Raw genomic sequence first — 26061 nt, 5'->3', positions numbered from 1 at the left:
ATGCAGACAGTTGTCACTACAGATAGGGCACCAACTACAGATGGAAGGAACCAGTCTGCCCAAATCTGGTTTGATGAACCAAAGAATTTATCTGGGTTATGCACAAGGCCTGGGAGAAGGATCACCTACAGGGGCACGGAAGACCCCCAAACAAGCACATGGCAGAAGATCCCCACCTGGCCCGGGGCGATGCTTTCTCCACATCTGTTTTAGTCATTCCTTTCGTGTTCCATGTTCTCTAGCATCCCGAGACCACACAGCAACTCCCGAAATCCCATGCAGCTGGGCTGGAATTCCTCCCACATAGCCGGGAGAATGGTATAAGAAGGAGCTACTGACCCTTAGGTGAAGGTCCAATGACCCTGCTCGCTCTCTTGCAGGGAATCACAATTGCTCTAAGATGTCAGTGGCTCTAGGGAACGTCGCTCAATTGGTAGAGTGTTGGCCTCGTGTGCACAGGGCACAGCTTCCTTGTGTGCACAGGGCACAGCTTCCTTGTGTGCACAGGGCACAGCTTCCTTGTGTGCACAGGGCACAGCTTTCAACGTCATTGCTCTATCACACCAAGTACGCACGCCTGCAGTTTCAGCTCTCAGAAAGCAGAAGCAGAACTGTTAAGTTCCGTCACACAGCGAGTTGGAGGCTGCTCTGGGCTTCATGAGACCGTCTCAAAAACCAAACGAACCAAACAAAAAAGCTGACGACTGTGACCGTTTTGCTTGGAGGACGTTATTCTACAGTGGACATGGGCACTGTGGCTGTTGTCACACCCCAGTGCTGCACCCCTGCTTATATAGGTGGTGGCATACACCGTCTATTCAGTGTCTGATGCTCGAGAAAGCCCGATGGGTCACTCACTCACGGCATAGGCAGGCCACCGTGGGATGGTGGCAAGTCGCCACGTTTCTCGAGCGGTCTGCTGTCTTTCTGCAGGAGCCATGGAGCACCCAGCACATCCCGGCGCTGTTCTCCGCCTTCTGTGGGCTGTTGGTTGCACTGTCCTACCATCTGAGCCGGCAGAGCAGCGATCCATCGGTGCTCCTGTGAGTAACTGTCCTGTATCCCCCGCCCTGTGTGTGTGTGTGTGTGTGTGTGTGTGTGTGTGTGTGTGTAGGCATGCCCACATGTATGAGAGTATAGAGGCCAGAGAGTCACCTCAGGTATCATTCCTCTGGCGTACTTCCCCATTTTCTTCTGAGACAAGACTCTCTCACAGACCTGGAACTTGCCAGTTAGGCTAGGCTGGTCAGCAAACCCCAGTGATCCCCCCCTGTCTCTGCCTCCCTGCACCACACCCAGAATTTTTTACGTGAGTTCTGAAGATTGAACTCAGGTATGACAAGCACTATCTCCCCAGGACCCTCATGGTTCCTTCTTTCCCAGGCTGTGGGTGGACTTCCCAAAGCCCTGTTGGCTTACCAAAGTAGAGATGGCCGTTTGGTGCTCTCTGCCCTTTGATTCTTGCTTGAAGCAAGCTGGTTGTGTCCTGGATGGTGGCAGAGAAATGCAGGGCTGACCTGAAATGACTGAAACCGGCAAACTTCCGGCCGGACTCCCTCTTTGAACTCCTCATTGCAGCGAAAGCTTGCAGGTAGCTGGGTGGAGAAATCTGGGAGAACTGTAGGAAAAGCCATAGGCACAGGTGAGTGCCAGTGTTGTCTTGGCTATGGCACTCGCCCTGTGGAGAGCACACCCACATCCTGGAAAGGTTTTTGTTTTATTTTGTTCCTTCTTGTACAACCAGCATCTTTGACCTTTAAAATGAGATTCGTGTCAAGGCCTTAAATGCTATCTATTGAAATCTCTGGTCACTTGAAGCATAGATCCGTTTCGGGGACTGGAAATCCTCTGACAATGTCACGGGGAGTATGAGATATTAATAATAGCGTGTCCTGGAGTTTGACCAGACTTGCGTCACTTTCTGACTTCATAACTCATTTGGGAGTCAGCAATACCACAGCCTTAGGCTGTTAGATGCATTAGATTGAAAGGCATAAAAAGCAGGGAAATGGGAGAAAGTTAAACATGGCTTGCGTGATGTTTCATGTCAGATATGTGCCTGAACGGTTGCCTTTTGCTGGTACTGTAGGTGAGGATGCAGGGCGGTAGGCTAGAGGAAAGAGGAGATGCCCAGACGCTGGCTGTTAGAGTACTGATACCCTTAAAGTTGCCTGACCACTTTTGTCAGGATGAAATTTAAAAATTGAAACATGAGCCAATGAGATGGCTGAGTTGGGAAATTGACCTGGGCAGCCTGCATTGATTCCCAGAGCCCACAAAAAGGTAGGCGAGAACCAACTCCACTAGGTGTCCTCTGACCCTCACACAGTGCCCACCACCGGGCACACACAATAGTAGTAGTAATAATAATAATAATAATAATAATAATAATAATAATAATAATAATAATGAAGAAGAATGAATGAATGAATGAGTGAATGAATTTAAAATTAAATTATCTTTGTGATCCCAAGAGTGTGTCCTTTCTACTGTGATTTTGAAATGGACTCGGTTTTGCCCCTTGTAGGTGCAAGACCTAAGAACTTGCATGGTCTGAGACACATATTTTAAAAATGAAACCCTGTGTGTTTTTCTACTCTCAGGTCCTTCATTCAGTGCAGATTTCTTCCTAAATGCTTACATCAGGACCTGGATGAGTCGGCCACAGACCCTCTCCCTCAGAGGATGAAGGACTCAGTGGTAAGACCTCAGCATGGCAGCTTAGCTTTGGTCTCCTAGGTAGGGACGGTGCGGGAAAGGACACAGAGACATACAGGCAGGGACACTGGAATCAGGTGGGGGGGGGGGGTTCTGTACAGCCACCGCTGCAACCTGGAACCTCGGCGTGTTTATTAGGTCCAGCGTGGGGCGGGGGAGGTCATCTCACTAGGAGGTCTTTGCAGACCTCAGCCTGGAAACTTGAGGATGAAGGAAGCTGCATTTGCTAGTATTTGCACACATGGATCAATCATTCATAAACTTCCGAGGAAAACTTTGCCATTTCTCTTGAGCCTGGCCCACATGGATGATGACTTTTATAATTTTACACGGGTCAATGGGCCCATGACATGGCTATTGACATGGTGTGCCCATGTGGAAATACACGTTCATTTAAGATCACTTACTCAGGGCTTCCTCCACCCCCGACATAAGCCAGCCTGCAGTGTTCCTTGATGGCTTCTGCTTTGAGTTTCTGCCTTGACTTCCCCTGATAGACAGTGACCTGGAAGTGGGAGCCAACTGAATGCCCAGGCCCCAGGTTTCTTTGGTCAGAGTGTTTTTATTACAGTGACCAAAAGGAAATTAGGACAGCATCCAAAGACATATGGGTGCGAGGCATCTAAATGCAGAGAAGGTGCTGCTGGACCAGGGAGCTAAGCGCCGAAAATGAAGGAAGACGTTGGCATCTCAAGCAACACATACAGCCTTCCTGCTAATGTAGGACCAGGGGTCTTAGGACAGGGTTTATCCCCCACCCCTCCTGGATAGCTGAGAGAATCTATGTTCCTGAAGTCTTCCTTGGTGTTATGGCTAGTGGTGATGAATCTCTATTATCTCATTTATTACAGTAGAAGCAAGCTAGGAATCACAGAGGAACGTGATAAATTTGCCCAATGGGCACTGATAGCTTGTCACTAGTGCAGTTAGATTAGATGTAACAAGTTATGTATTGCTTTTTTTTTTTTTTTGCTTTTCGTGATCTTTTAAGAAAATCGTTTAGACACTTATTATTGGGGTGAGGAGACAGGGTACATATGCCACATTGTGGCTGTGGAGGTCAGAGAACAACCTTGTGGCACTGGTTCTATCCTTCCACTTTTACAAGGGCTCCAGGGATTAAACTTAGGTCATGTGTTTGCCTGGAGGGCACCTTTACCCACGGAGCCATCTGAGTGGCTCCCCAGTTTCATGGTCTTGTATAAGCTTTGTCCGTTGGAAACCGTGATGTGCCAGATGATGATGTAATAAGGTGTTTGTGCTTAGCTCTCTGAGGAGTCCCTGTCTAATCATAATGGTTTCATGGAGTTATCAGATCTGCCTTCCCAGGCTGGCTTATCCAGCCTCTGCTGCTGGGTAAAAACCCTGCCTTCTGTCTTTGTGCTTCGCTAGGTCTCTCTGCTCCTTTTTGTCTTTGTCCCGTGTGCCTTTGGTTTGTATGAGAGCTCCAAGCTCCTACTACATTAGATAGTAGGTTTTGCAGAGAGTCCTCCACCTGAATCCCTATTTTGACTCATTTGGCCAACACTGGGTCCTGGGCATACACATTTTATCCAAAATACCCACCGTACTAACTTGTCTGGGTTTTCAAAGACTGCATAGGAGAAACACTAATGGAGAAAGGATGTCTGTGGACTTGTGAGTTTCTGCAGGAGCAGGATAGGATGGGTCATGCACACAGACTTTACCCCCAAACTATACCCAACAAGGAATGAAGATTTGAACTGTGTCCTCGTGGCTTGCAACATTCTTTCTTCCGTGTGCCTCATGAGCATAGCCTTTCTGGCCTTTGCCCCACCTTCTCCTCATCCTCACCATTCTCAAGACTCTTGGTCAAGTTTAGAGTTAAACTTTCGTTATATTCAGTTAGTATAGATTAATACATTTTTTTTTGGTTTTTCGAGACAGGGTTTCCCTGTAGTTTCTAGAGGATACATTATTTTTTAAAAGCTCTTATTATTGCATAAAATTCAGGCAGCTTCTTCTAAGCCATTCATTGTAGCATCTAGATTTCTCTGGTTTCCTTCCTATCTCAGTCTTTAGGTTGTACAGTGTTAGGACAACTTCTTACCCTTCCCTTGGGGAGGAAGTATGGTGTCTTAGCAGAAATGCCACGGTAGGGCTGAGGACGTGGCTCAATTAGCAAGGTGCAAGCATGAGAATCTGAGTTTGATCCCCAGAGCCCACAAATAGAAGCTGGGTGTGCTGCTGTGCATTTGTAAACCCCCCATACACACACATACACACACACATACACACACACACACGTGCACACACACGTGCACACACACACACACACACGCACACACACACTGGGGAGGTGGAGACAGGCCCATCCCTGGGGCTTGCTATATAGCGGATGTAGCTTAGTTGGTAAGTTCTAGACCAATGAGTGACTCTGTGTCAAAAACAGGATGAATGGCTGATGAGAAATGACAGCTGAGGCAGACATCCAGCTTACACACACACACACAAACACACACACACACACACACACACACACACACACACAAAACACTGGCCACAATTAATTTTAAACACTTAATAGACTGAGAGCAAATGTTATCTCTTGGTTGAGCATACATAAAGTTACCATTAAAATGGGGGAAATTATCAACACCGAATATCCTGGTGTAAAGCCTGAAATGAGGGAAAATGTGAGCAAGATGCCTTTTATAAAGACCTTGCACAAAAAATCATACTACAGTCGGTTATGATGGCTAGCAGGACCCACAAATGCCAGCAAGGAAAAGACAACGTAGAAAGCAAGAGCACATCCGCAAACCTAAATCACCTTCAGCAGCCCAGCCAGAGCTCCCCCAAGCATAGGAAACAGAAAGAGATAAGGGGGCTGCATGCACCCAGAGGTGGCCCAGAAAGTGAAAGGGGCAGCCTGTTAACATGTAAACGAAGCTCCCCTTACAGTGATGGGCAGACCTCCCCTGGCTCTGTGTGGGAAGACTGAGGTTTATCCACTGCCAGGCCTTTTAAAATATATATATTTTTTTAATGCTTAATACAGTTCAGAGCATTCCTAATGGAATCAAATTCACGGCACTGGCAAAAGAGTGTACGGTTTATTTAGAAAAATAGCAGCTCGTAGTTTAAGAAAGACTTGAAAGAGGGATGAGAAAGGCGAATTTAGTGCTTTGGGATTTAAGAGTCTATAAAAAGGTTGAAGCATGAGGGAAGAGAGAAAGAGAGAGAGAGAGAGAGAGAGAGAGAGAGAGGAAAAGAGGGAGAGAGGGGGGAGATCAGAGTAGGATTAGCAGCTCTGAGGAAGGCAGAAGGGGGCCGTCAGTCATAAAAACACATTGTGTGAAAATTATCAGTTGTGTGGCGTTCAGCAGCGGGGGTGGGGAGGGGAGAGGATTTTACATGCTAAGCCTTCACTGGACACCAGGACATCACTAAGAGATTAGAACGTTTCAGAAAGACAGGAGAGAGTGGGCAAGAGAGGAAGGAAGTCAACTGGGACCTGCCCACCTGGCATTGGGGTAGATGAATCAACAAAGCAAACTTGCTGGTTAAAAGTGAAAACAGTCCATATTGAATGACAAAGTAAAGTCAGACTCCTGTGTCACACTGTACTTCAAAGTCAACCCCAGGGGATCGCAAACGCAGAGATGGGAGATGGGGCCTGAGGGCCTGGAGACAACCCACCCCACCCCTACCCCACTCTCTGACATTCTTTCCTAACAGCCTTTAAGAGGTCAACTGCTCAGGAAGGGACCATTTCAAAGAAAACAAAAAGTCAAGTCTATTACTGCCTCATGAATTAGCAGATGATGATTTTTCTTTAAGTTACAAAGGAGGACATAAAGAAGAACGACACAGGGAGGGGGCAGTTGTTTGCAATGAGGACCCCTAGACTACACAGTCCAGCTTGTAGCTAAAATTCACATGTCCTTGGGAGACTGTGGAACTTCCAGGACACATACCCAGAATGCAAAAGGCTCTTACCTATTTTAGAAAACAGTTCGGAATTTTTTTTTAAAGTGAAGCCCCAGTGTTCCATATAGACCAGCCAATATTTACCCCCAAATATTTACACAAGAGAAGGAAGGATACATGTTCCTAGAGGTGTATCATGGCTATTCATAACACTTTTATTTATAACAGTCAAAACTGGGAGCATGCCCCAGACCTGTCCACATGTGAATGAACACACTGCAGTACAGCCTGCAAAAGAATACTTCCAAGCAACAAGGAGGAATAATTCTAATAGACAATAGCCTGGAACATATATCGGAATAATCATCACTGTATGTGGTGGTTTGATAAAAATGGCCTTCACAGGCTTATATATCTGCATGCTAAATTCCCAATTGATAAACCCTTTGGAAAGGACTAGGAGGTGTGGCATTGCTGAAGTATGTGTGTCACTTGGGGTTGGCTTTGAGGTTTCAAAGGCCCGTGCCTCCCTCTGCCTGCTACCTGTGGATAAGGAAGGATAAAAATCCCTCAGTTACCGCTGCAGTGCCATGCCTGTCTGCTTCCTGACGTGCTGACCATGGCTCTTTAAAGCTGTGAGCCAGCCCCCAATGAAATGCTTCCTTTGTACGCGCTGCCTTGGTCAGTGTCTCCTCACAGCCACACAACAGTGACTAAGACTGAACAAGAGAAGCCAGACCAAAAACCAAGAGCACCCAGCGTGTGATTCCATTGATATAATATGAAGATGAGATCAAACTATAGACATGGGGTAGATTAGGAGTCCCACAAAGATAGTGTGGAGAGAGGGATAGAGTGGGCAGATGCCAGAAAGGAAACCCCAGAGCCAACGAATATGATGATCTATATTTTTAATCATTAAATTAAACCATCAATAGTGATGGTCTTTTGGAGGTAGGGATGTTGTCAGCACTCATCATGGTGGTACCAGAGAGATGCCTTAGATTAAAAGCACTCATTGCTCCAAAAGAGAATCTAGGTACAACTCCCAGTACCCACATGGCAGATCACAACTGTCCGTAACTGTTGGCAGAGACTGCTTGTTCATTTCCCAGCCACCCACCCCCGGAATAAGCGCACAGAAACTATATTAATTTAAAACACTGCTTGGCCTATTAGCGTATGCATATTTCTAGCTAGCTCTTAAATCTCAAATTAACCCATTTCTATTATTCTGTGTATTGCCACATGGTTGTGGCCTAGTGGTAAGGCTCCGTTTGGCATCCAGCATCTGTCTCTGCGGTAGCTACATGGCTTCCCTTTTACTCTGCTTACTTTCTCCCAGCATTCAGTTTAGTTTCCCCACCTAGCTCTATTCTTCCCTGTCATTGGCCCAAGGAGCTTCTTTATTAACCAATGATAATAAGACATATTCACAGTATACAGAGGGGAATCCCACATCATATAACTCCAGTTCCAGGGAATCCATTGTTGTCTTCTGGCCTCCATAGGCACCAGGTGTGCATGCCTGGAGGCAAAATATGCACACACATAGAATAAAAATGAATAAATCTTAAAGTCTCAGCAGGCTTCACGTTTTCAACACATCAACTCTACTTCAGCAAGGCTGTAAAACTTAGAATAAGGAAAGGAAGTGGGCAGGGAGAGCAGTCTGTAAGCAGAGAAAGCCTGGGCAATGGCTTGTGTTTCACATCTGCGAAGGACAGCCGTGCCAGGCTGGCCTGAGGCTCGGTGGGCAGATTGCTTGCCTTCCACACAAAGCCCTGGGTTCATCCCCTGGCACTATGTGAACCAAGTGCGGTGGTGCCTAAGTGTAGTCCCAGGATGTGAGGGTGGAGACAACTCAAGGTCATCCTCAGCGACAGAGCAAGTTCAAAACCAGCCTGGAATGTGAGCGCCTGTCTCTGCTTAATTAATTGCAGTGTTGTTGAACGTGCCCTCCATCTTGGGGACAGAATGAAAACTCTTGGTGCTCGTGTTTGCCTGTCCTCTAAGAGAAGGAATGGCAGCCCTCCAGACTTACCTGCCCACAATGGAACTGTTACCCTCAAACAGAAAAGCTGGCCAATTAAATAGGACACAATATTAAATGAGACTACTTGGTAAAACATTAGCCTTCCCTATGGACAAAGATTTAGTAATTTTGAATGACAAACTCATGCCAAAGAGAAACAGAAGAAAGTTAACCATCTTTACAACCAGAAAATGCTGTGAGTGGCAGACTCGCCCTCTGGGAGGCTGGTGTTTCACAGGTATGAGGATTGACAACAGGGCCTAGACATTTCCCTGGATGGAGATAAAGCTAAAATAAACCAAATCTCAGATCACTGTTTGTCCTACTCAGTTTTAATTGTCGACTTGACACAGCCCAGTGTCACCTAAGAAGGGAGCGTAGGTTGAGGAATTGCTTGGATCACATGGGCCTATTGGCCTGTCTCTGGGGATTGTCTAGATCGTTAACTGACATAGGAGGGCTTAGCCCACGGTGGGCAGCGACATTCCCTGGGCAGGTGGGCTGGGCTGTACAAGGAGCGAGCTAAGTATAAGTTTATAAGTGAGCCAGCAAGCTATGTTCCTACATGATTTTTGCTTCCTGCTCCTGCTTCAGTTCCTCCTTGACGTCCTTGAGCGACAGATTGTGTAAGGACAGATCCTCCTGCTCCAGGCTGCTTGGTCACTGCAACAGATGGAAGCTAGGGCAGATTCCTCCAATGTTCGGCACCTGCCGACTTCCAAGAAGGAAGTTCAGAACAGGTGCATCAGTTTAGGGATGACGGTCTTCTTGAGCCACTGCACTGATGAAGCCACTCTACATGGGTGGTCTCCCCCACTACACATGGCCAGTGTCAGTGCTTTCTGGGGTGTCCCCATGATGTCTGCTCAGCAATACATGTTAACATAGGCATTGAGCTGGAGACAGGATCGTGATAGGGAAGAAACAACACATTGCTTAAATTTTAAAAATCAAGAAAAGAAAGCCAGTTGGGGTGACACTCACCTGTGATTCCACGCTGTGTGTGTATTTAAGTAGTTGGAAAGTGGTAGTCTTTTGTTTGCTTGGTTTTATTTGTTTGTGCTTCTGATAGCTGAATGAGAATGTACAATCAGTGTGGTCGAAAGTATAAAAAAATGTGTGTAAGCCTTCTGTTTGGTGTCCCTTGGCTGTAGATGTGTTGACACCCAAGGCCACCTGGGACCTCATAGACTGTTAGCATCAGCCCTGCCTTGTGAGACCCTGTGAGGTAGAGGACTGCTGGACTGTGTGCCCCATCTGACAGGCTCGTGGAAAGGGACATCAGTTCTATTATGTGTAGATGCCTGTGTTCTTTCCACGGTGGTGCAGGGATGCTAATCTACCAGCACCACACCGGCTTCACTCTTCCTGGGATGTCCCTAGGGGAAGCCAGTGAGCAAGCTAGGGAACGATGCCTCCTCCGTGCTTCTGGAGTAAGGGTGTGGCTGATTGGTGTCCTGCCACTGACTCACCTGCTGAGGGCTGCTGAGGAAGCCACACAGAGCAGGCCTCACAGCCCACCTTCTCCTTCCAGAAGGACGTCCTGAGGTCGGATCTTGTCGTCTGCTCAGCAGCTGCTGTCCTCTCCTTTGCTGTCAGCGCCAGCACCGTCTTCCTGTCCTTACGGGTAGGTGTCCCAAGGCTCTGCCCTCCCTTTCTATTCTCTCAGTGGAGGTCAGGTATGGAATGGGGGCACAGAGAGGCAAACAACCCTGGGGAGAGGGCAGAGGCCAAGAGAGAGGGCTAAGGAGCACACACTGAGAAAGCTGTTCAAGAGGAGGTTTGGGCCACCCCCTTGTGTCACCTCCTCTACCTGGGGGAGGTGTTTTGTCTCTCAAATGATGGGACAGCTTGTCAGCAAGGACAGTTGTTAGCATGGTAGACACCAGACCTCCATCAGTAGAGAGAGAAGTAGTTGTATTTAGAATAAGACAGAAGTCGTAGTGACGAAAGGGACCATTTGGACATCTTTACTGAGAACAAGCACAAGCATGGGCCACATGGGACCCTGCCCTGCAATTCTTACAGAATGTTGCTGTCCCTTCACAAACATGGGACACTCAGGGCCTTCCACATCTTCCCGGAACATTCTATCAGCTGTGTGTGCTCTTCTCTAGTTCTAGAAAGACTGGGGATGCATTCCTGGGAGTTTAGAATTCTCCCAGCCTCCTCCAGGGGTCACCTCCCCACCATGTTCTTCGCAGCTCTCAGCACGTAGATCTTCCTATGAGATGGGAAGAGGGCTGGGGATTTGGCTCAGTCAGTGGAGTGCTCGCCTTGTAAGCCTTGCCAGCCAGCCTCGACGGCTTAGTGAATTCTAGGCCAGTGAGAGATTGCCTCAAAAAATAAGATGAGCGGCACCTGATAAATGTCATCCAAGATTACCCTCTGACTTCCTCACGCATACATGTATCTTATGTACAACTACATGTACATAACATGCACATGCCAGAAAAAATGGGGAAAGGAAGGAGTGATGGTGGGTTTATGCATTGTTTACAAACAATGACCCTTGACCTCTCTCTCCTTCTCAGCCTTTTCTCAGCATCGTGCTCTTTGCCCTGGCAGGCACAGTGGGACTCATCACCCACCACCTGCTCCCTCAGCTCCGAAAGCACCACCCGTGGATGTGGGTTTCACACCCTGTGCTCAAGAGCAAGGAGTGCCAGCAACGGGAAGCAAGAGGTCAGTGCCCCAGCCTTATGAGGGACCATGATGCGGGGGACACCCTTCTCATGGCCCATGTGCACAGCTTCACGAGTGTCCTCCGTGCCACAGTGCCGCATGCTTCAAAGGACACAGGGGTTCAGTGCATGTTTGCCCATAATAGAAACAAAGAAAGTCTTTGTGCTTCAGACCCTAGGTGTTGCTCAAAACAGGCCGGCCAAGGGGGAAGAAGAAAGGAAGTCTGCCAAATTAGATGTGTGCTCTGTTAAAATAGTCACTGCTTACAATTTCACAGGAAGGTTAACCTCTGTTGTTCATGTTGGGAGGGTACAATTCAGGTTCACATTGGCCAGGCCCTAAGGACAACGTCTCTTCATATTTGCCTATTAACTCTCAGGCTCTGGATTCTTGAGTTTCCATGAACTAACTCTGTGTGGACAGAAGCTGTGTCTAAATGGGTTGACCTAGCAGTTCTCCTGGGAGAAACATCCTGGTGTAAGCGGCAGCTTCAGAGCTTCAGTTAAGAACTACATCTCTACTGGGAGCCGGGGGTGTGTCTTGATTGGTGGCATCCTTACCCAGCATGGAGGAAACTCTGGGTTTAATCTCTAGCACTGAATAGATGGGTGTGGAGGCCTGAAATCCGACCGTCTGAGGGCAGATGAGGGAGGGTCAGAAGTTCATCCCCAGCTATACAGTAAGTGTGAGGATCGTCTGGGCAACACAACCCTGGCCTCTAAATAAAAATCATTTAAAAAATGTATTTTTTTCTCTAGATAGGAATTCTTGCTATTTCTTGGTGAGATCCTTTCCGCTCCACAATTTCTTGTTCCATGTGTGAACAGATGGAAGGGGGACCGGCTTGTTTCTATTTTCAGACATGTAAAATGGATTCCCAGGAGATTTTTAAGTCACTGACATTGTCTAGCAATGCTGGTCTGTGCGGTCTCTCTGCCTACTGTGACCTCTTGGTTCCTGAGTATTCACTTAGGCCAAAGTTCTGGATTTAGCAGCTTCAGCAGCCTAGGATGACAAGAAAAATAAGAAAAAGCGTGGAAAAGAAGGAATAAGGAGGCCGTAAGGTGCTGGTGGCGACGTCCAGGCTGGTGAGCCTGCGGCAGGGAATGGCTCTGGGCAGAGACCAGAAGCTGCTAGATTGTGAGCAGAACGAGATGGAGCCACATGTGGGGGGGGGGGGAGCGAAGTGATGTGTCCAAAACCGTTAGCTTCCGTGGAGAGATGAAGGAGCATAACTCGGGCTCAGTTCCCAGGGCTCCTCTGCAAAGGAGAGCCGAGAAGAGCCAAGCCCAAGGGTTCTGTTGATGTGCTCTTTAACGTTCTCAGCCATTTCATGTGCTGCTTGAATGCAAATTACTGCCATCGTACAAAGACCCATTTCCTAGATGGCTGGTAGAGAATAGTCCTGCCCTGGTTGGCCTTTGATTGCTGTGATCAACACGGGGACCAAAAGCCACTCAGGAAGGAAAGAGTTTGTCTCATCTTAGGACTTCCTGGTCACACTCCATCCTTGAGGGAAGTCAGTGCAGGAGCTGAAGCAGAGGCCGTGAGGAGTGCTGTTTCTGACTTCTCAGTCTGAGTTCTTATAACACCAGGACCACCTGCCTGGGGATGGCACAGCCCACCCTGGGCTACCGTCCCACATCCATCAGCCATCAAGAAAAGCCCCCATAGACTTTCCCACAGGCCCATCTCCTGGAGACAGTTCCTCAGCTGAGGTTCCCTCTTCTCAGGGTGTCAGGGGACAACTGAAGGTCACTGGCAGGTAGATGATGGGTTGGTTATCTTCTTTCTTGTGGCAGCAAAAATACCCAAGAAATGTACGGAAGGAAGCATTTGTTTTGGTTCAGAATTTGAAGGAGCATTCATCTTACTAGGGAAGGTGTGAGTTGGAGGCAGACTAGGGAAGGTGTGATCTGGGCATCCTAGGGAAGGTGTGAACTGTGGCAGCCTAGGGAAGGTGTGATCTGGGGCAGCCTAAGGGAGGTGTGATCTGGGGCATCCTAGGAAAGGTGTGAGCTGGAGGCAGACTAGGGAAGGTGTGAACTGGGGCAGCCTAGGGAAGGTGTGAACTGGGGCAGCCTAGGGAAGGTGTGATCTGGAGGCAGCCTAGGGGAGGTGTGATCTGGAGGCAGCCTAGGGAAGGTGTGATCTGGAGGCAGCCTAGGGGAGGTGTGATCTGGAGGCAGCCTAGGGAAGGTGTGAACTGGAGGCAGCCCAGGGAAGGTGTGATCTGGAGGCAGCCTAGGGAAGGTGTGAGCTGGAGGCAGCCTAGGGAAGGTGTGAGCTGGAGGCAGCTGGTCACTTGGCATCCACAGTCACAAAGCAGAGATCAGTAGATGTTTGTGCTCAGCTCACTTTTTCCTCTTTACCCCACCCCAGGCCTCAGACCACAGAAATAGCGTCTTTTAACCTCTATTAACCGAATCCCATAATCCCTCATGACTCTGCCCAGAGTTTGTGTCCCAGGTGATTCTAGATCCTGTCAAGGTGGCAATGGTTATAGTCACCACGGGTGGATATTCAGATAAACTAGAAAATACATGGGATCAAATAATGAACGTTGAATCTGATACATGGGCGCTGTTCTGTACATGTTGGTTGAGTGAACAGATAAACTGCCCGCTGCTTTGTAAACTCACAGGTGAACAGAGGATCCTTGTGGGCTGGCATGTGCAGGGAAGCCTCTGGACACGGAGGACATGTGGAAGGACGCACTGGGGGGCGTGCTGGTTGTGAAATGTTTACACTTTCATTTTTGGACACATTAGAATAAACGAATAAGGATTATGTAAATTATGAAACACATCAATTGAGGATCTCATTTAAATATCAATTTTTAAAAATGTACTATTAATGCTTCAGTAACACGTCCCAGATTTGCAGTTCTGCAATGAGATCTAGCTTGTGCTGCGGTGCTGCGGGTCTCTGCTGCAGACTTGCTGGCTTCCGCATGTGACAGACGTGGCTCGGAGGGAAGCTGCCTTCTCTCGTGTATCTGCCACTTGTGTCAAAGTGACTGAGAGTGTTGGAAACCAAACTGAACAAGCTGTAATGAAAAGCAGCAGCTGCCTGTCAGCCCAGCCCCTCCCATCTCTGAGTCCTTCTTTCCCAGAAAAATTACTTCCTCCTCTTTGGATGGCCTGTTGATTTTACCATAATTCTTCCAAACAAAGCTACCGTATTTGTTCTGTGCTTTGGCTTGTCTGATTTGCTTATCTGTCATCTTATGATTCATTCGCCTCATCTGGCAGGCTTCTCTACTTGGCTGGGACACTTATCTCCCTGTGTCAGGCGTCACAAGAGCTGAGTGGCCGGGGTGATAGCAGTTAGATGTCACTAGGGGAGACAAAAGGTTTGGGACACAGTTATCTCCACTCTAAGGAGAGGGCCTAAGGAAGCCCAACCTAGGGAGGAAAGGTTTGGGGGGTCTCATGGTTCCAAGGCTTCCAGTCCTCCAAGGCAGTTCATGGTGTCAGGAGCATGAGGCAGGGCCTGTTCACGTCATGGATGACCAGGCAAAAGAGCAAAGCTGGAACCAGAGATCAGACAGCACCCTCAGAGGCCCACTCCTAGGCTCCTAGTGTTCCATTTCTCCCAGCAAGGCCCCACCTCCTAAAGACTCCACACTGTCCTCACACAGTGCCACCAGGTGGGGACCAAGCATTCAAACGTGAACTTGTGAGGGACATTTCAAATGCAAACAATAAGGCCACGATTTTGTTAGCATTAGGGTGTGGGCAGAAATTTTAAAAGGACAACTCTGAATCAAGTGAATTCTAGAAGCAGAAAAGATTGAACAAAGCTCCAGCTAGCAGAATGGAGAAAGAAAGGGAGGAAAGAAGAAAGGGACAGAAAGAGAGAGAAATAGGGAGGGGAGGGAGGAACAGGGGAAGGGTTTCTGTTGCTGCAATGAAATACCATAATGAAAGCAGTTTAGGAGGAAACGGCCCATTTTGCTCCTATTTCCATCACAGTTCGTTTCAAAGGTACTCAGGGCAGGAACCTGGAGGCAGGAGCTGATGCAGAGGCCAGGGAGGGGTGGGCTGCTGCTTCCTGGCTTGATCGCCACGGCTTGCTCAGCCTTATTGCGTATAGCCCCAGGACCACTGGTCCAGGAGCGGCACCGCCCAGCATAGGCTGGGCCCTCCCACATCCATCACTAATTGAGAAGATGAGATGCCCTCCAATTCTGCCTACGGCTGAGTGTTATGGTGCATTTTCTTTCTTTTTTTTTTTTTTTTTTTTTTGTTTTTCGAGACAGGGTTTCCCTGTAGTTTCTAGAGCCTGTCCTGGAACTAGCTCTTGTAGACCAGGCTGGCCTCGAACTCAGAGATCCGCCTGCCTCTGCCTCCCGAGTGCTGGGATTAAAGGCGTGCGCCACCACCGCCCGGCCTATGGTGCATTTTCTAATTGAGGCTCTCTAGCTTTTCTAGTTGGCATAGAAGCCAGCTAGCACAGTGCCCCACAAAACAGTCCTGGATGAGTTATACTGATTGAAACGGGGGAGGACTTTTGTAAGCATGACCCTAAAATATAGAGCCACCAGAGACACAAAGGATGTTTTTCATTCCTCGAAACTGAGCATAGGGCTAGAGAGATGGCTCAGTAGCATGCACACTGCTCCTGCAGAGGACCTGAATTCGGTTGCTCCCGCCTGTGTCAGTTAGCTCACAACTGCTTGTACTCCAACTCCAGGAGATCCGATACCCTTTTCAGGCCTCTGGGTGTGCCTGCCTTCACAGCCACACACCCCACACATACATGCATATACATACATATACACAGACATACATATACACATACATACATACATACATATACACATACATATACTTAAAAATAATAAATCTCTCTTTGGAAATGATGAACTTAAACCTGTCATCTCCCCCCGATTGTTTTTGCTGCCTTTTGCTTGTTTCAAAGTTTGCCACGGTGTGAAACTTGATTATATTTATTAGCTCAGTCGAAAATATAAAGTGCCCGGCGTGTGCCAAGGACAGTGCAGAGTACAGGGGCAGGAGTGACAGGTGGCTCCTCTGAAGGGACCCACCACACACACACACACACGCACACACGCACACACGCACACACGCACACACACACACACACACACAGACAGAGAGAGAGAGAGAAAGAGAGAGAGAGAGAGAGGAGAGAGAGAGCCCGACTCTGATCTACCAGGTTGTCTCTGTAGTCACATCTTGAGCCAATCAGTGAACTGGTGATGTGTCCTTCCCTACTGCTGGGCGCACATCACAGAAGAAGACAAAAATGACGTGTGATACAGCTATGGCTGTCCTTGATCAAGAAAGGAGCAAAGAGTCCTAATTCAGATTTGAGGGGAAGGGAGGCAGCACTGAGGAAGAAACATTAAACAGGCCTGAAGAGAATTCAGGCTGACCTCTGAGCAGAGGACGAGGCCTCCAGGGATGGGGTGAGGTGCCAGAAGCCCTGAACTTCAATGAGGTTATGGAGAAAAGAGAGGTCATGAACTTCGAGATTATCCCAAGCAGAGTCCAAGGGCCCCAAGCAGCCCTGTGATTGGTCATCCTCTGCTTTGGAAGTGCAGCATACTTAAAGGAAACTGACTTCATGGATGGCGTGTGTGTGCCACGGGGAAGGACTTTACAGCCTTGGCTCCAGCCCAGAAGGAAGAAGAGAGCAAGGAATACCTGTGGGTAACAGATTGTCCGTACCAGGGTGCTGACTCCCCAACTATGTGCACGCGCTCAGTAGGGTTTCTCTGTCCTGGATATCCCAGAGGTGACCGCCTCAGTGCCCCAAGCAGAAAGCCCCAATCTTTTTGGCTTCTGTCCTGGTTCTGACCTGAATAGATTGGTTTCCTAAAGCCTGAGAGCATCCTGAGGATTCCTGATTAATTTTTAATTATTGGTAAGACCACTGTAGTCCCACCAGCACCTAAATAAAACACAACCTGAAACCCCTTTAAGAAAATGTAAAGCCTTGAAGAGCAGCGAGCCGTCTATAAACTTGCAAATGGCATCATTATTTTGCATTTTGTCGCTTGGGGGCCTCATATTCCAAGGGAAGGAGAAAGAACAGCTCTCTGGTAATGCGTTTTTATGGTCTCTTTGCATACTGAGGACGTTCCAGAGAGGCTGTTATAAAACATGATCACATGGCTTTTCTTTTCAGCTGTGCAGAGAATGACTTACAGAGACAATTTGGGGACTGAAGACACACGTTTATCATGTCTTTGCATTCGCAAGGTTTGCTTTTTATTAGCTTTCCCTGGCTGCCGCACAAGAAAGGATTAAGTTAAAATTTCAGAATTCTGGACCTGGGCTTTTGTTTTAAGGGTCCTTCTGTGTTACCGGTCACCATTCAATGTGTGCCCTTCTGCCCCCAACTGCAAACATTCCTTGTAAGATCCATGGGCCCAGAGCACGAAGCATCTCATTAGACTACATTACTGAGGTCGGCAGGATTCTGAGACAGGCAAGAATGGAAATGAAATTAATTTTCCATCAGTATCTGAGTAAACAGACCCTGACCTCACAGCTTGGGAGCTGGGGGATCTTTGATTCACTTCCGTTCTACTGTTCCATAATGGTGAAATGTTTTCCCCTTAGCATCCAGCCTGTACCCCTGCTCCTGCCGTGTGTGCCACACCCATGCTGCTGTGTTCTGTCCTCTGGGCTCTTCGTGGACAGATGCAGAATCTTTTAGTGGCAGGCATCACATGTCACCCACTGTCAAATTCACTGTCCTTGTAGCAGTCAAGTGGCAAAGAGAGCTGAATTGTCGAGTTCAACCTGGGTTCTCACTCAGCCTCAGTCAGTTTTTCTTCGTCCTCCCCCCCCTTCCTCTGTGTTCTCTCTCCCCACTTCTTTCTTTCCTCCCTCTCTCCCTCCCCCTCTGGCTGGTTGTATGTATGTCTAAGGTTCTATAGAATAATAGTAAACATATTACATAAACACAGTAGACAGTGAGACTTGATGGTTCAGACCTTTAATCTCAGCACTCAGGAGGCAGAGGCAGACCAGTCTCTGTGAGTTCAAGGTCAGCCTGAACTACAAAGATAGTTCTGGGCCAGCCAGGGCTGCAGAGTAAGACCCTGTCTTTCAAACACAAACCCACCAACTCTCACTTCACAGAGAAGCGCTCTCATTCTGGAGCCAAATATAAGTGAGTGACCATGGCCCGGGAACACAGACTTAGGTTACCCCAAATTCCGTATTCTCCTGTGCTAACATTTTCATTAAGATTTTGCAGTTAAAAACAAAGTTGTAAGCCAAGGAACTTTTAAGACTGTGTTGATAAAAACATCACGACTCGGGATAAAGTGAGGTGGACGATCTCAGCTCTAGGTCTCAGGTGCTGTCTGTTGATGTTCTTCACCTTCAGGTTGGTGAATACAGTGTTCCATTTGTACGCCCCTTTTGTGTGTGCTGTTTGTGTGGGGGTCGGCATGCTCACAGGTGTGAGCACTCATGGGTACGAATGCAAGCAGAGGCCCAAAGTCGACACCAGGCGTCTTTCTTGAGCATTTTCCGTTTTATTAATGAGGTGGGGTCTCTCAACTGAGCCCAAGGCTTGCTGAGCAGTTAGACTAGCTAGCTAGGTGCCCCAGGGATCCTGTCTCTACCCTCTGGCTGGCTACCTTGCCTGCTGGCTTCTTATCTTCACAGATCCAGACTTCAGTTTTCACAATAGCACATGGCATGCTTTCCCACTGAGCTGTGAGAAGGGATTTCTACCTGCTAGCCAGAAGAATGCCGGGGCCAACCAGAGGTGGGCAATAAAAGGCTGCTTAGGGGGCTAAAGATAACCCAAGAGAATTTGGCTATGGACATGTGACCTTCCGGCTCTCCACAATCCTGAGAATTTTAAACTGTGAATCATTCAGCATAATATGGGATATTTAACAGGGCGCAACACTTTTTCTGGAAACTTGAGGCCATGGGGTGAATGAGTTTGGGTTTGGTCTTAGGTTACTTTTGTTCTGGCATAAGGGAGACACAGAGCTCCTTCATAGTGGCCACTGCTGAACTTGTGCCTGATGACAGGGTGAGCGTGTCTGAAGGACCCAACCTCCAGTCATCCACATGCTTGACTGGACGGCCTGGCCTTTTGGGGCACATGCTTCCTCTTGCAGAGTCAGGCAATAGGAAGGAATCTTGGCAGTTCCTTTTCTGCTCTCTGTGGCCAAATGCCTAGCAAGACCTTTTTTTTTTTTTTTTTTGGCTAGGGTCAATTCGCTTGGGCCCATGGTTTTAGAGGATTGTTGACCACTATGGTGGGGAGAATGGGGAGACTGGAGCAGCTCAGATGCTGGCTCTGTGGTGCAGGAACTGGCATCAGGATCATGACATCGCCCAGCCCACAGTAATTGCTTCTGCTTAACTACCACACTCCAAAACAACCTCCCAGAATGGTACCACCAGCTGAGGACCGAGTGCAAACACGTGAGCCTGTGGAAACATTCCACATCCAAACCATAATAAGCTTTAACGTCCGAGTCTCCCCGAAGCTCTAAGATCACAAACACATGGCTCAGAGTGGCAGTGGGACTGTGGTTTCATACTTATACACAGACCCGTGTGTAGACTCTCTGACAGACACGTGGGCAACACGGAAACACAGCCACATAAGCAGACACATAGACACACACAGACACAAACACATACACACAGACACACACACATAGTCAGACAGGCACAAACACAAACAGATAAATACACAGATGTGTGCATAGATACACAGACAGGTAGACAAGCTACATAGACACAGACTAGCACACACAAGCAGACATGCTCACACAAAGCTCAGACAGTTGCTGGCTCAGGGAACAAGTCAATTCCACTTTTACGTATTTGGCAAATCACAGGAAGTGAGTTTGGAGCCAACTGCCGGTTATGTTTTCATTGAAATTCGCTGCTTTCTGTTCCTCGGGTGAGTAACTGAAGCCCGTGAACATCCTGCCTTTCTCATCATGTTCTGCAGTAAGGCCCTGTCAACACGATGGGAGGATTCCCACCTTCTCCGCTCCCCGTCTCGAATGGCTCTTGTTGCCACACACTGGAAAATATCATTTTTTTTAAAAGCAAACATGACAAGCTTTTGAAAATCTGCCACACACACACACACACACACACCCTTCCCCCGACCAGATGGCTCCCGGCTCTCCCTCTGACGCTCTGCGGGTGACAGGGCTTGGATGTCTGTCCCTTTACTTTTAGGTTGTCATGTTTCTCTGAATTGGTGGCAAATGTTGACAGAACGCTAACATGTTTTCTGAAACAGGTTGAATGAGTTTGCTTTTGATGTGCTGCCTCAATCCGGCACTGTTGATTCTTTATAGATAGAGAAATCAGAAGAGAAACTCAATTTTATGCAGAAAGAGACTAAGCAACTGATCTTTCAAGAGAGAGAAAACCCAGGAAGGAGAGAAAAGGAAATGGAAGGGAAGGAAGGAAGAGGAAGGGAGAGGAGGGGACACTCCTACCTCTGCGTCACCCTCCTTCATGAACTCGATTCTCTCTGACTTTTCCCTATTTTAATGGAGCCTGACATATCTTTTGCTTTTCTTTGTAAATCTTTGCCTTCCCCAGATAAAGATCATTGTCCTTATCTGACTAAAAACATAAAGAGAGGTTTGACATTTATAATGACTCGAAGAACATTGGCCGTAGCGAGAAAGGATTTCTTGTCCGAAGACGTAAAATATTGTGAAGACAAGCAGAAGTGGGAGGAAGGGGACCTGGTGACCTACGACTGCGTTTCATTGTCTCTAAATCTCCACACAAGTCAGTTGTCTTGAAAACAGGGTTGCCGACCTGTGTACTATCACCTGTGGACTGGGCAGAATCCGAGCTGCGAGCCGCAGCCCATCAGGAGACCCGGCACACAGTGCCTGGCACCGGACACCCACCCCAGCCCTGCTGAACGGGGAGAGCTCTAGCGGTTTGTGTGTAAGAAGAGCCTCACAGTGGATTTTGTGTTTCTTTCAGACATTGCTCATTTGATGTGGTTTGAGAGACTCTACGTGTGGCTTCAGTGTTTTGAAAAGTATCTCTTGTACCCGGCCATCGTCCTGAACGCTCTCACTCTTGATGCCTTCTCCATAAGCAACTACAGGAGACTCGGGACCCAGTAAGTGGATGACAGTTTACTGTCGTACTAATGGGGGTTACATTTTCAGAACCAAGTACGTTTCCTCTAAACAGACAACAAAAGCCAGTGTCCCGCACCATATAAGTGGCCTCATGAAGGGAACCAGGGCAGTTTTTGCACTAAGTAGGCAGTTACTGTGTAGCCCCATGGTGGTGCCGAGGATAAACATCGGGGGTCTGAGCATTCTCCCTGCAGAGGATAAACATCGCTGAGCATTCTCCCTGCAGAAGAGCAGTTGATGCTCCTCAGGTGACAGGAGCTCAGCATGAATCGGAAATCCCGGAGTCTTCACCGCTGCGCTTCAAGCTTAGCAAATTGCTTCGTCTCATTTTCGTTTAGCAAACAGCATGCTTTGGGGAGGGGGGAGGCGACCCTGTCACTGCTCTCTGCATTCATCAAGAGCGGCCTCGTCAAGGTGTCCATGTTCTTGCAAAGCATGAGCCGTGGGAGATTAAATCATTAGTTTCGTAGACAATTCCTTCGGAACTTACAAATGGAACTCCACTTGGTAATTTGCAGGTCTGTTGTTCTAACAGAAGGTGAGAGGCGCTGGCCAAATACACTGTTATGGTGGGGGGGAGTTGAAGACAAGCAGATCCTAGGAGGGAAGGTTTCTCACGGGTCTGCCTTGGTCAGCTGCACAGCTCATGCCATGACAGAGAAAATTTAGGGAGTTGACTTTTTGTGTTGTCTGTTTGTTTGTTTGTTTTTGAGTCAGGGTTTCTCTGTAGCTTTGGAGCCTGTCCTAGAACTAGCTCTTGTAGACCAGGCTGGTCTCAAACTCACAGAGACCTGCCTACGTCTGCCTCCCAAGTGCCAGGATTAAAGGCATGAGCCACCACTGCCCAGCCAGGGAATTGGCTTTTAAAGGTGATCAGAAAGTTGTTGGTCTCTAGAGCAGACAACACGAGAAGCACTGGAGGTGGGATGTAGAAATGCCGACGGCTTTATTAAATCTCTGCATTTCCCTTTGTGTTTGAAGCATAACGTGGGCTCTTGCCAGGCCATTGATTCAGTTGTGCTCTTGCCTTGACATGGCACACGGGAGCAGACTCTGGCTGGAACAGTGCACACAAGCTCTCCCATGGCGTCCGTGGCCTCACATACACCCCGAAGGTTCTCCCTGACCGCGGAGAACAAGGACCCATGACCACAGCTTCTGAGGGACAGTGCCCTAGTGTCCTTTCTGCTGTTGTAAGAAAACACTAACCAAAAGCTGCTTAGAGGAGGAGAGGACTCAGAGGCACTTACACTCCCAGCTCTGTCACTGAGGGAGGAGTTTTGTTTGCTGCTCTAGTTGGCGCCCTAAACCTGGGAACCTGTGAGAGAATCAGCAAGCAGCATTCTAAAATGAGCCTAAGCCGGGCGGCGGTGGCGCACGCCTTTAATCCCAGCACTCGGGAGGCAGAGGCAGGCGGATCTCTGTGAGTTCGAGACCAGCCTGGTCTACAAGAGCTAGTTCCAGGACAGGCTCCAAAGCTACAGAGAGACCCTGTCTCGAAAAACCAAAAAAAAAAAAAAAAAAAAAAAAAAAAAAAAATGAGCCTAAAAATGAGGCAGACTAAAGTCTCGTGCAATAGCCAGCTTTATTCAGAGCACCAGACAGTTTATACTCCAAGGGTTAAGGACAGTCATCGGAGTGAAGGAGACAATCATAAGAACAAGCCGCACGTGGCAAAAATACGCTTTTTCCTAGAGTCAGGAATGACAACAGCTGAAGCAAACTCACCTGTGTCTCCTAGGAGACACATTCTAAGAACAAGTCTGTGTTTTTGAAGAAACTGAGCTCACAAGACTCTTGTTTTGTTTCTGTGGAGTTTCTCACAAACACTCAGAATTCCCTTTGTACAACTCCATTCTTGGACTGTATTCTGCTAGAGCTGAATGCAGAAACCATTGGAGGAACACAGCTTGCTGATTCTCTCCCAGGTTCATGCTTAGCTAGCTTATTCATACAGCCACGGGCCACCTACCTGGTGCCACCCGTGGTGGGCCTGGCCCTGTTCTATCAATTAACAATGAAGACAATCCCCTACAGACATCCCCAGGCCAAGTTCAATAAGGCTTGAGATTCTCTTCTCGTCTAGGCTGCATTGATTGACAAAACTAGCCAGGACAGACATAAAATGTCTTCAGTGGCAAGGAGGCTATGCCAGGGAGTCAGTTCAGACCAAGTCTCCATTAAAACTTACCCTAAGAACGTAGATGGTTACCCCTGTTCTCTGAAGCCCTGTACCCTGCCAGTAGATGTGGGTGGTGCAGGACCACATTGACCTCATGAGCCTGCATGTGGCTTGTTGCACAGTCAGACCTCAAGGGACCGTAGTGATCGTATAACACATTGCATGATGTCATTGGCCCATCCTCTTCTACCCACGCAGCTGGGACATTTTTCTGATGATCGCAGCCGGCATGAAGCTACTGAGGACCGCATTCTGTAACCCGGTTCACCAGTTTGCTAGCTTGGGTTTCACGGTCATCTTTTTCCACTTTGACTACAAAGACATTTCTGAGAGCTTCCTCCTGGATTTCTTCATGGTGTCCATTGTATCCACCAAGGCAAGTTCCTTGCTCGTTTTCTTCATTTTTACTGATGGAAAGGCTGTGTTTCATGCTAACCCTACTTTTCTCGGGGAGGTTTAGAGAAATGCCTTTTCGCCAGAATAGAAGGAAGGTCCAGACAGATCAAAGACAGAATCCCATTGACGGCCAGCGTGATGAGCCAAAGAGCTTATTGGGGTTATTCACACAAGCTTGGGAGACATGCAGACAGTTACATCCCCTGGAAAACCCCAAATATGGTGTGTCAGATGCACAGGCAGCTATAGCCTTGCAAAGTCCACAGCTCCCACTCAGTCTTCTCCTCCTATGTATACCAGTACTTGCTAAGTCCACATGCAGCTGAGACAGTAAGAAGTGGTAGCTAGAACTTCAAGGGAGGATCTAGTGGCTCTCCTGCTTTGGGGGGGGGGGAAGAGTTCCCAAGCCTTAGCTTCCCTCAGTGATCCCTTTAATTCTGAGATCTCTACTGTAACTGAGGCTGTGCCTTCACTAACAGCCTCTCACAGTCCTGAGTCTTAGCTGCTCTCCTTGACTCTCTTATGACATCAAAGCCCATACCATATGGGAGATGACTCTTACATATTACCATTTGACTTCTAGTTTGAGATTCATCCCTGACCCTCTCTAGACCACAGCTTCTGTATTCTGACCCTGAGCAAATACTTTCCCGATTTTACCTCAATAATAACTGGTCTCTTATTAACCACAACTGATTCTTCGGATCCAGCTGACCAGCGTCAATTGTCCCAATAAAGCAAAGGTTTCATTACTGCTGGTCTCCTGTTAACCGCAGCTGATTCTTCAGCCCCAGATAAGCAGATACCGTAGATTTTTATTCAAAATATCATATTAATGGCCCTGATAAAGTTGTTGAGAGACTCTCAGTTTCTCTCTGACACTCATAAGCGAGTCCTCCACTGACTGCATTTCTCTCAGAACTATCTTCCAAGTTTCCACAACAGGTCATTTTAAGCTCTGAGCATTCAGTGTCTTTCCAGACCAGAGCTCCAAAATCATCCATCTTCCTCCTATAAAATAGTCCAAGACACAAAGACCAATGATGAAGTCCATCACAGCCAAACCCCACTCCTGGTACCAGTTTCTAGTCTAGTTTCCCTATGGCTGTGATAAAACCTGCGGAGAATGGGTTTATTGCATCTTACCTCTTACAATCTGTCGTCAAAGGAAGCCAAAGGCAGGAACTAAAGCAGACACCACAGAGGAATGCTGCCTGCAGACTTGCCCCAGTCTAGGTCTCCCTGCTGGGGTGACACCGCTCACAGTGAGCTGGACCCTCCTACATCAGTCATGAATCAAGAAAACTCCCTATAGACCTGCCCACAGGCCACTCTGATAAAGTCAGTTCCTCAGCTGATAGGTACGTGAAGGTCTGTGTGAAGCTGGCAAAACCTGATTAGAACGACCTTGTGCCGATGATCTTTCTGCATCCTCCACTCAGATGCTGGTGTTAGAGGTGTGCACCACCACACTCACTTTGTGTAGTGTTGGGGCTGGAACCCAGAGCCTCACGGATGCCAGACAACCATTCTACCACTTGAGTCACCTCCCATGGATCCTTTTGAACTATTGATCAAATACATGTGATTTCAGACAGAACCAAACTAGGAACTTTCCTATTTCCTCTAATCGAAGGAACATTTAAGGACTGTCACTTAAATCAAGCACGGTGGCACAGGGCTGCAATCCTAGCACTCAGGGGATAAAGGCAGGATGATGAAAAATTTAAGGTCGTCCTTGACTACATAAAAGTTGGAGGCCCGAGAAAACTCTCGCAATGTTCTAGGAGCTTTCTGGTCCATGCTGATCTGGAACCACAGTAGGCTATGTATGGAGGACACCGGGTGACTAGGACCATCTGATTGTAAGCAGACCAAAGATGTCAAAGATCCTGCATACCACCCCATCGACCCTGGGACTTTTCTAAAAACCATTTTGTCTTGAATAAATTTTGCAAAAGGATGTGGTTGCATGACCTGAGAAAACCCTGCCATCCCATAGCACACTGA

General features: G+C 47.9%; 1 protein-coding gene across 2 annotated transcripts in view; it reads left to right on the top strand.

Annotated features, from left to right (window-relative positions):
* Positions 1-26061, top strand: part of Pcnx2 (pecanex 2) — a 140432-nt gene that overhangs the window by 70371 nt on the left and 44000 nt on the right. For both annotated transcript variants that reach the window (XM_038312855.1, XM_038312854.1), the window contains exons 16-21: positions 934-1043; positions 2604-2700; positions 10182-10274; positions 11182-11332; positions 21310-21451; positions 23854-24031. In XM_038312855.1, coding sequence (XP_038168783.1) covers positions 934-1043; positions 2604-2700; positions 10182-10274; positions 11182-11332; positions 21310-21451; positions 23854-24031 — 771 coding nt within the window. The remainder of the gene's footprint in view (positions 1-933; positions 1044-2603; positions 2701-10181; positions 10275-11181; positions 11333-21309; positions 21452-23853; positions 24032-26061) is intronic.

Source organism: Arvicola amphibius, chromosome 15, assembly GCF_903992535.2.
Source record: "Arvicola amphibius chromosome 15, mArvAmp1.2, whole genome shotgun sequence".
NCBI lineage: Eukaryota > Metazoa > Chordata > Mammalia > Rodentia > Cricetidae > Arvicola > Arvicola amphibius.
This window is presented reverse-complemented; position numbering and strand designations above follow the sequence as displayed.